Below are 16,461 nucleotides of genomic sequence, written 5' to 3' on the forward strand. Positions count from 1 at the left end.
TGAATAGGAGGAAGGAAAGGAAATGTATGTCTTTTAATTCTTATATTTTAACATTATCCTGCCTGTCGCTTCTCTGTTCTCAATAATTCCCCATACTTATTTAGCTATGTTAGGATCATTTTTATGGTTCATATATGTGCCTAATAATACCTGCCTGTTAATGTAAAGACTCATGTTGTTCCAAACTGTTTATCTAATTAGGAAAAGATTGGTAAATGTAATGGGATCGAAGACAGAGAGGATAATCACAGTCAGATATCTCTCACTGAGTGTTCAGAATTGATCTTAAAATATTGTTTTATTTTCATATGTCTGTAGCCAGGGATGTCTCTTCATTTACAAACGTAATGATGTGATGATGTGGCAGACTGTGAAGCTATACTGAAGTTTTATAAAACGTTTCTTTAACGGTTACTTGTTGCTTCTAACTCTGATTAAGAGAAACTAATGGTGCCGTCCTTTCTGTGCAGCCTCTCTGGTCTGACTACGATTACAGTTCTGTTAAAGTTGCTGTCATGTTTTCTAGTTATTGAATACATAAACCTTATAAAGTGTTTGCTCAGAGTGATCTCTTGTCAGGAAAGATCTGTGTTTTGTTCAGTGGATCTAGATTAACTGGTGATATAAATTTTCTAAATCCACTGATCATGCAAATTATGTTTTAGATTCCAGAATGTGAGAGATTTTTTCATTGTTTCCTCTTTTAACGAAGTGGGGTCACCTGGATAAGAAATGATCAGAAAGAAGATTCTGCATTGATTTCCCATTGTAATGGATGCTTCTCTGAGGGATGTTGGCTGCTAGATGATGTATTTGAGGACAAGGAAGCGTCCTTTAGTGTGAACTCAGAGCCAGAGGTAATTTTTGGTCATTAAAAGCAGAGAGTGTCCAGATCATTTTAAAGTATTCATGCTGCCTTGGATTTTATTTGTTTGTGGGAAACTTAGATCTGATCTGATTATGGTCTGGGGTCTGAATGCTGCTCTGTAACCTTTAGTGGTTTGAAACATATTCTTTATCTCTGCCTACAGTGAAGTATCTTTCAATTTGGAGGTTTAATATCACTTTTTGAAGGTTTTGGTTACTTTGGCAGTAATTGTGCTACTACAGGCATCAAGGCAGAAACTGTCAAGTTACCGAATGTGAACAGGGGATGAGTTTATTCTAGCTATTTTTATATTAAAGTGAACCTTTAATAACTATAGTTCCAGTATTGGTGGTTTATTATCTTCAAACATCTGTAGTAATCACAGGATTGTTGATTAATCTTCCCTTTTTCTCTTTCAAGAGCACGGCTGTACGCTCGGCTTTTCTACCCAACAAAAAAATAATTTTTTAGGTGCACTTTTTTCATTTTTAAGTTTGACCGTGGTAATGTTTTTTATTTTATTTATTTTTCAAATTGGGGTTTCTAGTCATAAATTCCCTGCCTGCTTCTGCCCTTCCGGCCTATCCGGTACTCAATGATTGATCTGCACCAATTAAATATTCAAAAACAAATTTCAATCTGTTTAATAAGACCTTTGAAAGAATCTTGTAGTCCGTACATAAAAGACATACTAGCCTCTAGTTCTTTAAATGGGTTAAATTTCCCTTCATAGGCAGCAAAGAAAGAACTGCACACCTGCAGGATGCTGGAAGCATCTCTTTTACAAAACACTCTGTAAAAACATCCTAAAGGTCCTGTCCCATGATGGTCTAGAAATGTTTAAAAAGGTCTGAAGGCACACCATCTATTCCTGGAGCCTTGCCAGATGCCATCTGAGACACAGCAGCAGTCAGTCATTGTTGTGGCGAACAGCCTTTTTAAAAGTTTTTTTTTACATCAGCTGTTTGAGCGTGAGCTCGTAGCTTACCTGTGTGAAATCAATCAATCAATCACAATAAGGTGAGACGAACCTCCTGGTTTGAGCAGGTGGACTGCAGCATGTAATAAAATATCTGCCGTTCTACTTGGCCAGTTCAAAGAGCTGTGCTTTGTATTAAGAAAGCAAAGGACTGAACAGACGGCTGCTGTAGGTACCAGATCTGCTCATGGAGTTGCCATATGAAGTCAACATATGGCAACTCCACTCGGACAAACTGAACGGCATACGTTTCTTAAGGATCAAATCTATTTGAATTTCAACATATTATGACCTTTATTTGCTATTATATTGCATTTCATTGGCAATCTAAAGTACCTGAAAGTAGAAAATAATCATCATCATCATTTTTAAGGAAAGCACTGTCTTCTGAGACAGACTGAGCTCTGCCATTTAACAAGGTGGAAAAGTCTCAGCTTATTTTTATTCTTTTTTCTCAGGCTCAAATGAAGTTGTAGTTGCAGAAAAAATCTGATATTTGGAGAAAATTATCATATGGGGTAGCAATATACAATTCAGAATTTTTTTCTGAGAGAGACCTTCACATGCAATGAATTCTGCAATGTTGCAGATTTGCAACAGTGGCCTGGAGTGATAAACTAACACTGAAGACTGAATCTGATATAAACATTAACTTTATTTGAATGTCACAAAGAAAAAATTAACAAAACAAAATTCGAAAAAAAAAGATTTTCTCTCACAAAATTAGAGACAACTTTTTCTCCACCAACATCTCATCACCTCTTGAGAAGGCAATTTCTATTAAACTGTTCTTCAAAATATAGGCAAACTAGTAGATAAAGCGTAGCATCCATTGGTAACTGTTTGGGCACACGTTGCAGATTCACAACATTGAAATCGAGATGCCTCTGGTGAAGAGGTGATAAAATCTACTAATTGGCGTGTGTCATATCTATACATATTTATGATTCATCTTATGTAGTATTGATTTCAAAATGATGTAAATTGGTAGTGATACTTAAATGAAATTGATGCTTAGAAAATTTGTTTGGTGTCACTAAAAAAGTGTTTTAGTGACACCAAGGACTCAGCCATGGTGAAAGTGAGTCAGCAGTGCTATCTGGTAAGCTGGAGAGAAACTGTTTGTTGCAAATGCACAACTAAGTCCTTCTGTTTTACTTCTGAGTAACAAAAGCTCTTAAAATATGGATGTGGAGTAACTAGCTAAGTGGCATTTAGCTGTTGCAAATCTGCAACATCTGCCTGGAGAGGGTTAAGATCAGAGGGCAGGAGAGGAAAAAATGGAATATCTTAAAAATTACTTTCTTAGAGATTTTAGAGGAAGAAAACAACAGTTATTCTACTTGTAGAAAACGAACGGTTGTTGTTGATACAAATTTAAAATTAGTATAGCTTAATAAGGCTAACTGACCGAGCTAAAAGAGGTTAACCTGTTAGCTACTGAGCACAGCTAGCCACAGCGCTACTCAGCTCTCCCCCTTTATATCATGGTCTTGCAGTTACTTAGTTCACCTTAAACAAGTTTTTTTTTTCCAGGTTTTTTATCCATCAGGTTGATGATGCATTGAGACTTGGGGGGAAATGTTTGTGTTGTAGCGTGGTTAAGCTTCTAAATACTCACGCGGTGTATTGTGAATATTTTGGCTTGTAAAGCAACTTGAAACTTGCTTTATTTAGTTGGGGAAATGCTTTTGTAACTTGTTTGCTGTAATTTGACCTTGCGGTTGAAACTGTCCAACTTAACGTGTTTGTGACACTGTTACACGGAGTAATTTGTTGCTAGTGAAGATGGGTTAAAGAAAAACGTGTATCTTTCTTCCTGCGTGTGATTAAAACAGACTTGGAGTATTCCACAACTAAAATGTAATTTCATAAGTTGCAAGTATTATGTATATTTAAAATGTTCTTAAAATCACTGACTGGTTAAATGTTTTGCTTCGTTTTGTCTTTAAGGTTTTTCACCTAATAATTAAGGATTAACTGTAAATAACACAAGAGGAAAAATAAAAGGAAAAGATGGAACAACAGTTTGATCATTGAGTGGAACCCAGTTTAATATTCAGCTTTGGTACAAACCTTCGAGTGTGAGAATAGCAGAGCAAAGAAGTAAATCACTTGACAGTCATCAAGAGTTATATCCAAAACCAGAGCCTCCTAAACTCCTGGACCCGACTGAGGATGTTCCTTATTAAAGGAATAGTAAACCCAAAACATGATTAGCCTTCATTTTCTACTCACCCCCATGCTGAACAACACTCTGGAGTACTTTTTTGATATCTCAAATGCATCTGGAGATCTGGGAGGCTTCTTGCTGTCTGCTGACATTCAAATAATGGAGGTCTATTGTGCCCGAGACAGAAAGGTCCATAAAAGTCCACAAAAACGTGTCAATATTCCTCCATACTGCTCGTCCAATGTATTCCAAGTGTCCTGAGTGGGTAGCATCCAGAATTTACTCGAAACGAAGTCATTTAGAATGTTTTTAGAGCATAAACAGTAGTGTATAGGATTTCCTGAAAGCGCGCACATGCGCGTTCACGATGCTACGGAAGCTGGCAGACCAAACCAGCGCATTCAGCTCGGCAAAGAACTCATGCTCTTCCTCAACACTGAAGTCCTCAGACATTTTTCTTTCGTTGTTTCTTTCTTTGCACAGGTAAACAGCACATTTCTTCTTCTATGCTTGCATTATTGGCAGAGCAGACGCTGAATGCGCACTTTCATCTGGTTTGGTCTGCCGGCTTCCGTAGCGTCGTGAGCGCGCATGGGGGCGCTTTCAGGAAATCCTATACACTATTGTTTATGCTCTAAAAACATTCTAAATGACTTTGTTTCGTGTAAATTCTGAATGCTACCCACTCAGGACACTTGGAATACATTGGACGAGCAGTATGGAGGAATATTGACACGTTTTTGTGGACTTTTATGGACCTTTCTGACTCGTGCACAATAGACCTCCATTATTTGAATGTCAGCAGACAGCAAGAAGCCTCCCAGATCTCCAGATGCATTTGAGATATCAAAAAAGTACTCCAGAGTGTTGTTCAGCATGGGGGTGAGTAGAAAATGAAGGCTAATCATGTTTTGGGTGTACTATTCCTTTAAGCTCCACAGCAACCTCCACATCACAGCTGTCCTCCTTGAACAAGTCTGTATAAAAGTCCACTGCAGGCTTCCTCATCTTCGTTGGGACTGTGGTCACCTTCCCATCAGGAAGGCGGAGACACAGCATCCGTTTTTTTTTAAGTAACTGACTTCTCCACATTAAAAAAATTTTGGACTGACCTACTTGTCTCTACCAGTAGTTTGATGTGAATAACATGATTATAATTTACAATCCAGTGTTGTTGTTGCAGCAGCGGCGTTTTTTCCTCCTGCAGCCCCGCTGTCTGGTAGCTGCTGCTGCTCCGTCTGAGTGACCGGTCTTTCCGGTCCCTTTAACTTAGCAGCGCATGTAACTGTGCTGTTTAACCAACTCTCATTGGTTGTTCTGCTTTAAGTTCCCCCTCTCCCACCTGTGAATGGATGAAGGACTGAATGTAAAGTGCTTTAGTCAAATCTCCTGAGTAAAATGCAGCATTGAGATTTAACAGGACAGGTACAGGTTTTTATCATCTCAGCCGCTCACACCCGCAGGAGTATGAGCTGTGTAGGCGCGGCTCTCCTCCGAGGAATCTTCGGGAATTTCGGGGGGGGGAATAATATATATATATATATATATATATATATATATATATATATATATATATATATATATATAATTTATTCAGTTCTGGGCTGTTTCCCACGTAGTTCTAACAATTGAGAGAAAAATGCTGAGGGGCCAACAACTTCAAAGTAATAACTCAGGTTAAAGCAGGAAACTAAGCTGAACCATAACAAGGTGCCAGCAGCACCTCTAGAAGAATAGAAATGCTAGGCTAATGGGTGAGTTGATTTGGGTTTTTGTTCTTGTTGAGTGGAGTTTACATGGTAGCCTAGTCCTACAATCTTTTAAATACCACAAGCTGGTGGTGTACTATTCCCACCCAGATAGGGTATTCTATTTATTTATTTGTTATATTTAGTTTGGTCACTTTTTTGGTCACTTTAGTTTATTCTTTGTCAGTATTTAATAACATAACTCAGGTCTTTTAAGTTATTTTTCTTTAAAACAGTTATGTTATGGTTAAAAAGGTTGGTTAAATAAATATTTCATTGGAAGTCTGTGTTTGTGTTCTTTATTAAAATTAAATCATTTAGCAATATCATAAAAAGTCCAGGCAGAGCTGCACATAAAATATGGTTTCAAATCTTTTCAATAATTATCGATATCGATCAATATACAATATACCTGGTTCAGCTTATTTTCCTGCTTTAACCTGAGTTAGTACTTTGAAGTTGCTGGCCCCTCAGCATTTTTCTCTCAATTGTTAGAACTACGTGGGAAACTCGGAGGAGAGCCGCGTCGGGGCCTACACAGCTCGTACTCCTGCGGCTGTGAGCGGCTGAGATGATAAAAAAAAAAAAAAAAAGTTTGTTGTGTTATCAGACTTCGTTTTCACTGGTTCCCTACACATTTTACAGATGACTGTGGTTTGTTTTTTGTTCGACTTGCCATGACCGAAATACTGCCAAACTGGCGAAGTACAAAAACCCTTCTTTGGAACAATTTCCTCTGCCTCTCCTTGCTGCGACATCTTCATGTGCTATGTGTTGTGGTTTGAGAGGGCGGCGCTTTGTGACGGCGTGCCTGGGTCCGCGATTGTGATTGGTTGGGAGGAAGTAATGACTAGCATAAACCTACATGATAGGCTACAATGAGAAGGAAGGAAAACTGCGTTTTTTTTATCAAACTTTTATCGAGCCTATTTTTTTCTATTGCGCCACACGTCTATCAATCGATATATATCGTTATTGAATTATCGCCCAGCCCTAATATATATGTATATGTGTATATGTATATATATGTGTATATATATATATATATATATATACACTCACCTGTCCAACTAGTCGTTAACACTTAATTTCTAAGCAGCCAATCACATGGCGGCAACTCAGTGCATTTAGGCATGTAGACATGGTCAAGACAATCTCCTGCAGTTCAAAGCGAGCATCAGTATGGGGAAGAAAGGTGATTTGAGTGACTTTGAACGTGGCATGATTGTTGGTGCCAGAAGGGCTGGTCTGAGTATTTCAGAAACTGCTGATCTACTGGGATTTTCACGCACAACCATCTCTAGGGTTTACAGAGAATGGTCCGAAAAAGAAAAAACATCCAGTGAGCGGCAGTTCTGTGGGCGGAAATGGCTTGTTGGTGCCAGAGGTCAGAGGAGAATGGCCAGACTGGTTCGAGCTGATAGAAGGGCAACAGTGACTCAAATAACCACCCGTTACAACCAAGGTGGGCAGAAGAGCATCTCTGAACGCACAGTACGTCGAACTTTGAGGCAGATGGGCTACAGCAGCAGAAGACCACACCGGGTGCCACTCCTTTCAGCTAAGAACAGGAAACTGAGGCTTCAAATTGCACAAGATCATCGAAATTGGACAATAGAAGATTGGAAAAACGTTGCCTGGTCTGATGAGTCTCGATTTCTGCTGCGACATTCGGATGGTAGGGTCAGAATTTGGCGTCTACAACATGAAAGCATGGATCCATCCTGCCTTGTATCAACGGTTCAGGCTGGTGGTGGTGGTGTCATGGTGTGGTGAATATTTTCTTGGCACTGTTTGGGCCCCTTGGTACCAATTGAGCATTGTTGCAACGCCACAGCCTACCTGAGTATTGTTGCTGACCATGTCCATCCCTTTATGACCACAATGTACCCAACTTCTGATGGCTACTTTCAGCAGGATAATGCGCCATGTCATAAAGCTGGAATCATCTCAGACTGGTTTCTTGAACATGACAATGAGTTCACTGTACTCAAATGGCCTCCACAGTCACCAGATCTCAATCCAATAGAGCATCTTTGGGATGTGGTGGAACGGGAGATTCGCATCATGGATGTGCAGCCGACAAATCTGCGGCAACTGTGTGATGCCATCATGTCAATATGGACCAAACTCCCTGAGGAATGCTTCCAGCACCTTGTTGAATCTATGCCACGAAGAATTGAGGCAGTTCTGAAGGCAAAAGGGGGTCCAACCCGTTACTAGCATGGCCGGTGAGTGTGTGTATGTATATATATATATATATATATATATATATATATATTAGTGCTGTCAATCGATTAAATTTTTTTAATCGCGATTAATCGCATTTTAATCACAAATTTTTTTTCTGATTGAAAATCATTTAAATACTCTCGATGACATACAAAAAATACATACAGGCTAGGTTTGTGCCAATGTTCTTTTTTTTAAATGAAAACAGGTCACAGACACTGATTTATGCCATAGAAACATATGGCTGATGTAAAAGACAGTCTTTACAGTTAATACAGTCTTTTGAACAAAGACAAAAATTTTACCCTACTGCTATAAAATGTAGTAGAGTTAACAGTAGATGTCAATTAACCAAGATAATAATGAACAATTTTCAATCAATACATCAAAATCAATAGACCGATATCACTAGATGGAAGTAGTCTATGCTCTAGAAAGTTACTTTTCAGCCTCTTAACAAAAATGAGAACACACACCCACCCACCCACACACAGACACACACACACACGATTCTGACCTGTGGCGTACACAGACAGCAAGAGTGCCGTAGCAGATTCCATTTCACCTCAGTAATCTGTTTTCTCAGCGTATTTCAGGTTGCTATAGGCACCAGACACTCAACTTGTTTGTTGGTGGTGGGGCTTAAAGAAAAGGCACTAGCGCTACCCAGTGTATGAGCGTCTTTTTTCCTTGAAGAGCTCCGCTCTCGAAGCCTATGGAAAATGCATAGACTTGGAAAATTGTACCATAAAACCACATAGCGTTAATTCCACGTTAAAAAATTATCGCCATTAAAAATGGCGTCGCGTTAACGCGTTAATAACGCGATAATTTTGACAGCACTAATATATATATATATATATATATATATATATATATATATATATATATATATATATATATATATATATGTATATATGTATATATATATGTATATATATATATATATATATATATATATATATATATATATGTATATATATGTATATATATATATATATATATATATATGTATATATATATATATATATATATATATATGTATATGTGTATGTATGTATGAGAGGCATTGCTCTTATTGAAGAGGCATTAAAATTTTTTCTAAGAGCATTAAATTAGAGTTACTCATTTCTGAGTGATATGGCTGAATTAATTTGCTCTTCTGTGATGGGTAACCCAGACAAGAGTTACCAAATGAGTAAAAACTTGCCTTTTTTAACCTGTTCAGAAATGCAGAACCCATTTCTTGGACAATGTAATACAGCATTTCCATGTAAGGGACTGAAGGTGAGCACCTCATCATCCAGGCATTGTAGGATATATATGGTTTGCAGGACATCCTGCCACCAGTATGGTCTCAACATCAACTGTACTCAGTTCCTTTTATGGTTCAAAAATTTTTTACAGGAATAAAAAAAAAATAATACTCTTTCCCTGCTGATTGCTACATTTCAGCAAAAAATGAGGAAGCTTTTCCAGATAGCTTTATCATTTAGGCATGTTTTTTCTCGTACCATTATGCTTCTTTTTAATACGATAGAACAGAGAAATTACATTAAAAAATTATTTAAAATCTGCTCAGCCTCTGACACATTAATCTGGGGTATGTCTCCTCCAGGCAGAGGTGTACAGGAAGAGGCTAGAGGCTGTCTCATTACTTCCTCATTTGCCAGACAGTCACTGTGGTGTTGGATGTAAAAGCTTTATTTTCTTTAATAATTTTTTGTGGGGAACCAAATTTAGGCCAGAATTAATTTTATATCTTCAGGCTGCTTTACAGGATCCACTTGTTCCTCAAACTCAAGGAGAGAGTTTGGTGCTTTAATGTGAGGTGTCCTTTCTATAACCACCACCAATTAGAGTCCTGCAACGGGTCGGGTACCCGCGGGTCCCCGACGGGTCACCCGCTAAAATGCTCTTTTGCGGGTGAAAAATACATAAATAAAAATAAACGGGTCGGGGGTCGGGCGGATATTTTTTTAGTGCGGGCGAGTAGTTGGTGTTTTTTTTTTTTTATGCGTGTGTGTTGTTATGGACATCAGAAATGTTATATTAATCAGGCACTGGGGTCACCCTTGTTGTAGCTTAAAGCCCTGCCGGCAGTGTGGGCTTCCCTCCAAAAAGGCCACAGTCAGTGCATACACGTCTGCTGCAGGACTCTACCACCAATTGAAAGTCTTCCTGCTGTGTTTGTCTTTCCAGATCACCATCAGGATTATGTTGGAAAAGAGGAGGATTTCTCTGACCAGCAGCTCTATGAACAGGAAAGGAATTCCAGTTTGGACAAAGAGGAACCAGAACATCTGCAGATAAAAGAACAGCAGCAAGAACCAGAACATCCCAGGACAAAAGAGGAAACCATGGAGCTCCCCATTAGTGAGCACGAAGAGCAGCTTGTTCTGAAGCAGGAGGCTGAAGATAAAGGAGAGGAAACTTTTCCATGTTTGACATGTGGAGAAAACTTTCATATAAAAGAACATTTAATGGATCACATGAGAAATAACACAGGTAAGAAGATTCATGAATGTTGGTCCTGTGTAACAATGTTAGCAAAGAAATCTAAATTTGATCAGCACATCAGATTTTAAAGCCACCTACAAACCTCTTCAAAGCATTCCTGCATTATCCTTTGTCGGCATCATTTTCTCCGTCTTTCATCTTAATTAAAAAAGATTGTCTGCATGACCTCCCTCACTAAGAAATGGTCAATTCATGACACCTGATCACCAATCTCTTCATCTCGTAACACTGGTTCAGCAAAAAGCTAAAGGGCTATTCCATCTTTTTTTTTTTTTTTTTTTACAGCCTTAAGTGTCGTTAATCTGCTCTTCTTTAAAAACTAAATCAACCAGACACTTCAAACCTGGTTTATATTATTCCAAGATAAAAGCAGAATTTTTAAAACTCACTTTTGGTTTTCTGAAACTTCAAGAAACAGCCCGCCTGGCACGAGCCAGATTGATGCACGTTCAATGAAGTTCCTACACCGTATCAATTTTACAGAGTTAACTGATTGATCAAATTTCCACCAAATTCAGTAAAGGTGAAAACAAAAAAATCTTTTCCATCCACAAAGGCAGAAATCATGTTCTTTTGCTCCTTTTTCTAAAGAAATGGAGGGTATTCCAGCTAAAACATGCACAAACATTGTTTTTTTTCTTCAGGCTTCTGCCTCTGATTGACATGTTCTCATCATATACGTCTCTGCATTTCAAATTGACCAAAAGGAACAATTGGCTTCATCATTATTCTGTTGTCATCCTAAATGCTTTAGACTTAAAGTGTATCACAGTGATGCATGTTTGTCACAAGAATGTAGTGTGGACTAGTTTTTACTCTAGGTTTCAGAGTGAAGTAGAAACAAACCGAGGAGGGAACAAATTAACTTGTTCTTTGTGATTGAAGTCAACATTTCTTCTTGAGAAAAATGTTATAGAAAAAAGGTAATCTATGGTAACTTCACCCTGTTTTTGTTAAGATGTTTTGCATTAACCTTATTATGTCTTAAGAAGCAGTGCATTATGTATTTTACCATCCTTTTAAATCTTTCTCTACTTATTTTGTCTAAGAGGTTGAAATCTGAGAAGGTTTACAATCTAGCTCTGTACTGAGGTCAACAAAAGGATGATTTTAATGAAGTGTTTCTTCAGCCCACAATAGAAAGTCTTCTCTTGTGTTTTTCTTTCCTGACCACCTGTGGGATTATGTTGGAAAAGAGGAGGATTTCTCTGACCAGCAGCTCTGTGGACAGGAGAGGAAATCCAGTTTTGAACTAGAGGAACCAGAACCTCTACAGATGAAAGAAGAACAGCAGAAGACAGAACATCCCTGGACTAAAGAGGAAACATTGGAGCTCCCTATAAGTGAGCAAGAAGAGCAGCTTGTTCTGAAGAAGGAGCCTGAAGATAAAGGAGAGAAATATTTCCCATGTCCCAAAAAAGAACAATTAATGGTTCACATGAGGGCTCACACAGGTCAGAAGATTTATAAATGTCTGTGTTGTGGAAAAAGCTTCACTAAGAAATCTCATCTTGATTCACACATCAGAATTCACACAGGGGAGAAACCTTTTAAATGTATGTCCTGTGGAAAAAGCTTCACTAAGAAATCTGATCTTAAAAGACACATCAAAATTCACACAGGTGAGAAGCCCTTTTCCTGCACGATTTGTGGCAAAGGTGTTACTAAAAGAAGTCATTTGACTACTCACATGAGAATTCACACAGGTGAGAAGCCTTTTGAATGTCTGTCTTGTGGAAAAAGATTTACTCAGACTTCTGATCTCAATAAACACACCAGAATTCACACAGGGGAGAAGCCATTTTCCTGCACAATTTGTGGCAAAGGTTTTACTAAAAAAATTCATTTGACTACTCACATCAGAATTCACACAGGTGAGAAGCCTTTTGAATGCATGTCCTGTGGAAAAAGCTTCACTAAGAAATCTGATCTTGAAAGACACATCAAAATTCACACAGGTGAGAAACCTTTTTCCTGTACAATTTGTAACAAGAATTTTATTTTAAAAAGTAGTTTAACTATCCACATGAGAATTCACACAGGTGAGAAGCCTTTTGAATGTCTGTCTTGTGGAAAAAGATTCACTCAGACATCTGATCTTAATAGACACATCAGAATTCACACAGGGGAGAAGCCCTTTTCCTGCACGATTTGTGGCAAAGGTGTTACTAAAAGATGTCATTTGACTACTCACATGAGAATTCACACAGGTGAGAAGCCTTTTGAATGTCTGTCTTGTGGAAAAAGATTTACTCAGACATCTGATCTTGATAAACACACCAGAATTCACACAGGGGAGAAGCCATTTTCCTGCACAATTTGTGGCAAAGGTTTTACTAAAAAAATTCATTTGACTACTCACATCAGAATTCACACAGGTGAGAAGCCTTTTGAATGCATGTCCTGTGGAAAAAGCTTCACTAAGAAATCTGATCTTGAAAGACATATCAAAATTCACACAGGTGAGAAACCTTTTTCCTGTACAATTTGTAACAAGAATTTTACTGTAAAACGTAGTTTAACTACTCACGTGAAAATTCACACAGATGAGAAGCCTTTTGAATGTCTGTCTTGTGGAAAAAGATTCACTCAGACATCTGATCTTAATAAACACACCAGAATTCACACCTTGGAGAAGCCATTTTCCTGCACGATTTGTGGCAAAGGTGTTACTAAAAGAAGTCATTTGACTAGACACATGAGAATTCACACGGGTGAGAAGCCTTTTGAATGTCTGTCTTGTGGAAAAAGATTCACTAAGACATCTGATCTTAATAAACACACCAGAATTCACACAGGGGAGAAGTCATTTGACTACTCACATCAGAATTCACACAGGTGAGAAACCTTTTTCCTGTACAATTTGTAACAAGAATTTTACTGTAAAAAGTAATTTAACTACTCACATGAGAATTCACACAGGTGAGAAGCCTTGAATGTCTGTCTTGTGGAAAAAGATTCAACTCTAAGTCTAAACTCAAATATCACCGCCAAATTCATTGATAAGAATCCAAAAGTCAATTGAGTAGACACATGGGCATTCACACAGGTGAAAAGCCATACTCCTGAATGATTTGTGACAAATGTTTTAAACGAGAAGGTAATTTGAATTTTCAGATGATATTTATTTATGGATAATGTGGAATGATTTATATTTTTGAATAAACATTTGTTTCACTTAAGTCACAGGAATGGAGAGACAGCAAGTTCAATTCGTGGCAGTGGCAAAGTTGTGACAGTTCCGTTGGCTTGTTGTGACAGTTCCGGTGTATTGTTGGCCTGACACGGCTTTAGTACTGGCTGGCACAGCGTGTTACTGGCAGCAGCCACTAGACTGAGAGTCTGCTACATCAGCTCCACGATTACTGACACTTTTTTGGTTGCTACAGAAGCCGTTTTTAAGCAAAGTACCTCTAAGTAGATTGTTGCTTTAATATTGTGATGATACTGCTTAAAAATCTGTATTTAAGTCACATTTACTTAATGTAACGAAGTAGTTTATCTGCAAATAAATGGCATCTGCTGGCACCGGCCACTACGCACCCACTCCGGTGGCAGTCTCTGCCAGCACCGGCCACCATCGGCCACTACGCAGCCACTCCGGTGGCAGTCTCTGCCGGCACCGGCCACCATCGGCCACCGGAGTGGCTGCGTAGTGTCATAGTGGCAGATGAACTACTTTTTTTTTTTTTTTTTTTTTCCTTGCTGTTTTTAGGCAAATAGCTTATTTATTCATCTACTTTTTTAAGTTTTATTATTTTTTTTTGCCGTTGTTTGGCAAATTATTTATTTATAGTAGCTATAGTACCTCTAAGCAAATACTATTGTGATGTTTATTGCTTATTAAACTGCATTAAAATTTTCATAAAGCCACATAGTAGTTCATCTGCCAATAAGTGGCCAGTGGCACTGCCACTTTTTGCCATTAGGTGTCCTTGGCCACTTCTATCTAAAAAACTGTTTTTAAACCTTTTAAAGTTTCACATGTGTGAAACCTTTAATGAAGTGACTGCATTTACTTTGGAATGGCATTACACACACTGCTGTTGTGTTACACAGAATTCTTAGTTAATATGACATACATTGCCATTCTGAAAGCACCTGGCCATGAAGGTGTCAGAGAACACTGGAAGATGACATAATTCCACAGGATATTTGAGGTGAAAATGATGTCAGGTCGTAATAGTTGTAACTAAATTCTTAAGGTTTAGTTATCAGTATCCTCCTCCTTAACTGTATCTAAGATGTGGAGAGGCAACAGCCATGAAGATTTATGGTTACTTGTAATTTTTGTTATTTACAGAGTTTATTCCAATCTGGCAAAAACACATTGATTTTTTTTTCATCCAGAATGTACACACAGAACTTTTCATAGTCCGCCTTCTTTTCAAAAACTAAAGTGAAATCCTCCGCTGGAGAATATTCATCTTGTCATCCCATGTCTTTGAAACCAAGACGGTGCCTGTAAAACTGGGAGATGATCGAGCAGCCTACTGGCAGGAAAGCCAAACTGCCGCCATAGTGGCAGCGTAGTGGCCGCTGCCAGCAGAGACTGCCACCATAGTGGCAGCATAGTGGCAGATGAACTACTTCATTCCATCAAGTAATTGAGACTTTATAAAAGTTTTAATGCAGGTTATTAAGCAATAACATCACAATATTAAAACAACAATCTACTAAGAGGTACTATAAATGGGTAATTTGCCTAAAAACAGCTTCTACAGCAGCCGAAACGGTGTCAGTAAACGGTGTGAGTCTAGTGGCTGCTGCCAGTAATACGCCGTGCCAGCCAGTACTAAAGCCGTGTCAGGCCGACAAGCCACCGGAACTGTCACAACGCTGCCACGAATTGAGCTCGGCCCTGCTGCATTTTTCATGTTTGACTGGTAATAAAATGACCATATAGAAACTCCTTTGCCTCATTACCTATATTCTTTTTTGAGCAAAGTTTTGACAAGGCCATTAATTAACTGCTCTTTTAACATAGAAACAAGAACAGATATGTTGTTATATTGTAAACCTGGTCAAATTTTGTTTTTGAGACTAAGAAACTTTTAGATGAACGATAAACTACCGGTTGGATATATTCCAGAAACAGACCTTTATCCAGATGAAAATATCCTCAGATAAATAAAAATGAAGGTAGAACACATTTTATGTACTTTACTCAGTTTTTTTAAGAGGTCAGCTGCAACTGATCAGAATTTTGCTAATTATGTTTCTTGCTGGCTCCCATTAGCAATGCATCAATCAGCGCTGCTATGTGTGATTTTGAAGCCAGGCCCACCAAAACTCAAACATAATTTGGCACAGTGTTAGAGCTATGGTCACTGGATATTAGAATTAATAAAGCATCTATAGAGGAGTCTCAGATGAAGATTTGGGACATATATACCGTAAATCTTCTAATATAGGACGGGGCCTTTATTTCACTCAGGTACATCTTGGTCCAGGGCATTATTGGAAGGAGGCCAGAATTAGAGGCAGGCCTTTATTTCTATTTGATAAAAACAGACTACCAGTGGAATGAATAAAAACAAGATTGTATGTCTCTTTGAACCTATAAAATACTAGGTTCATTTATTGAAAAAGTACAATTACCATGACGGTATGCAGAACATTATTCAGAGATCTTCCAGCAGCTGCAATTTTTCTGCATGGCAATGCGAAAAAAAAAACAAACAAAAAAACACACAGAATGGAATCTTGGCCAAACTGACTTGCGAAACAAGGTTTTAAAAAAACTTAATGGAAACTCTTATGCCATAACAGCGACATTTTATTTGAGGCAGGCTAAGTGGAAGTAGGCTACCAGTATCATATATTTCAAGGGAAATTCAGAACAACGAAGGCCAATGAAATTCTGTCATTTTAACGCTGCCTGGTTACCTCCAGACCTACCAGTAATCACACGTGTCTTTCAGATCAGAACGATTGTGTA

At 38.3% G+C, this 16,461-nt stretch overlaps 1 protein-coding gene across 4 annotated transcripts in view; it reads left to right on the forward strand.

Annotated features, from left to right (window-relative positions):
- LOC119774644 (gastrula zinc finger protein XlCGF57.1-like) overlaps nt 1–16,210 on the forward strand; it is a 62,720-nt gene extending 46,510 nt beyond the window's left edge. The window contains exons 1-3 of one of the 4 annotated variants that reach the window (XM_038272269.1): nt 10,279–10,508; nt 11,690–12,982; nt 13,067–16,210. In XM_038272269.1, the coding sequence (XP_038128197.1) occupies nt 10,361–10,508; nt 11,690–12,982; nt 13,067–13,362 (1,737 nt within the window). In that variant the 5' untranslated portion in view covers nt 10,279–10,360 and the 3' untranslated portion in view covers nt 13,363–16,210. Of the gene's footprint in view, nt 10,509–11,689 lie in introns of those variants that run through there. The other 3 variants (XM_038272268.1, XM_038272270.1, XM_038272272.1) reach the window with 3 other exon arrangements.
- The last annotated feature ends 251 nt before the right edge of the window (nt 16,211–16,461 follow it).

Source organism: Cyprinodon tularosa, unplaced genomic scaffold, assembly GCF_016077235.1.
Source record: "Cyprinodon tularosa strain WSP-4 unplaced genomic scaffold, ASM1607723v1 ctg820, whole genome shotgun sequence".
NCBI classification, from domain to species: domain Eukaryota; kingdom Metazoa; phylum Chordata; class Actinopteri; order Cyprinodontiformes; family Cyprinodontidae; genus Cyprinodon; species Cyprinodon tularosa.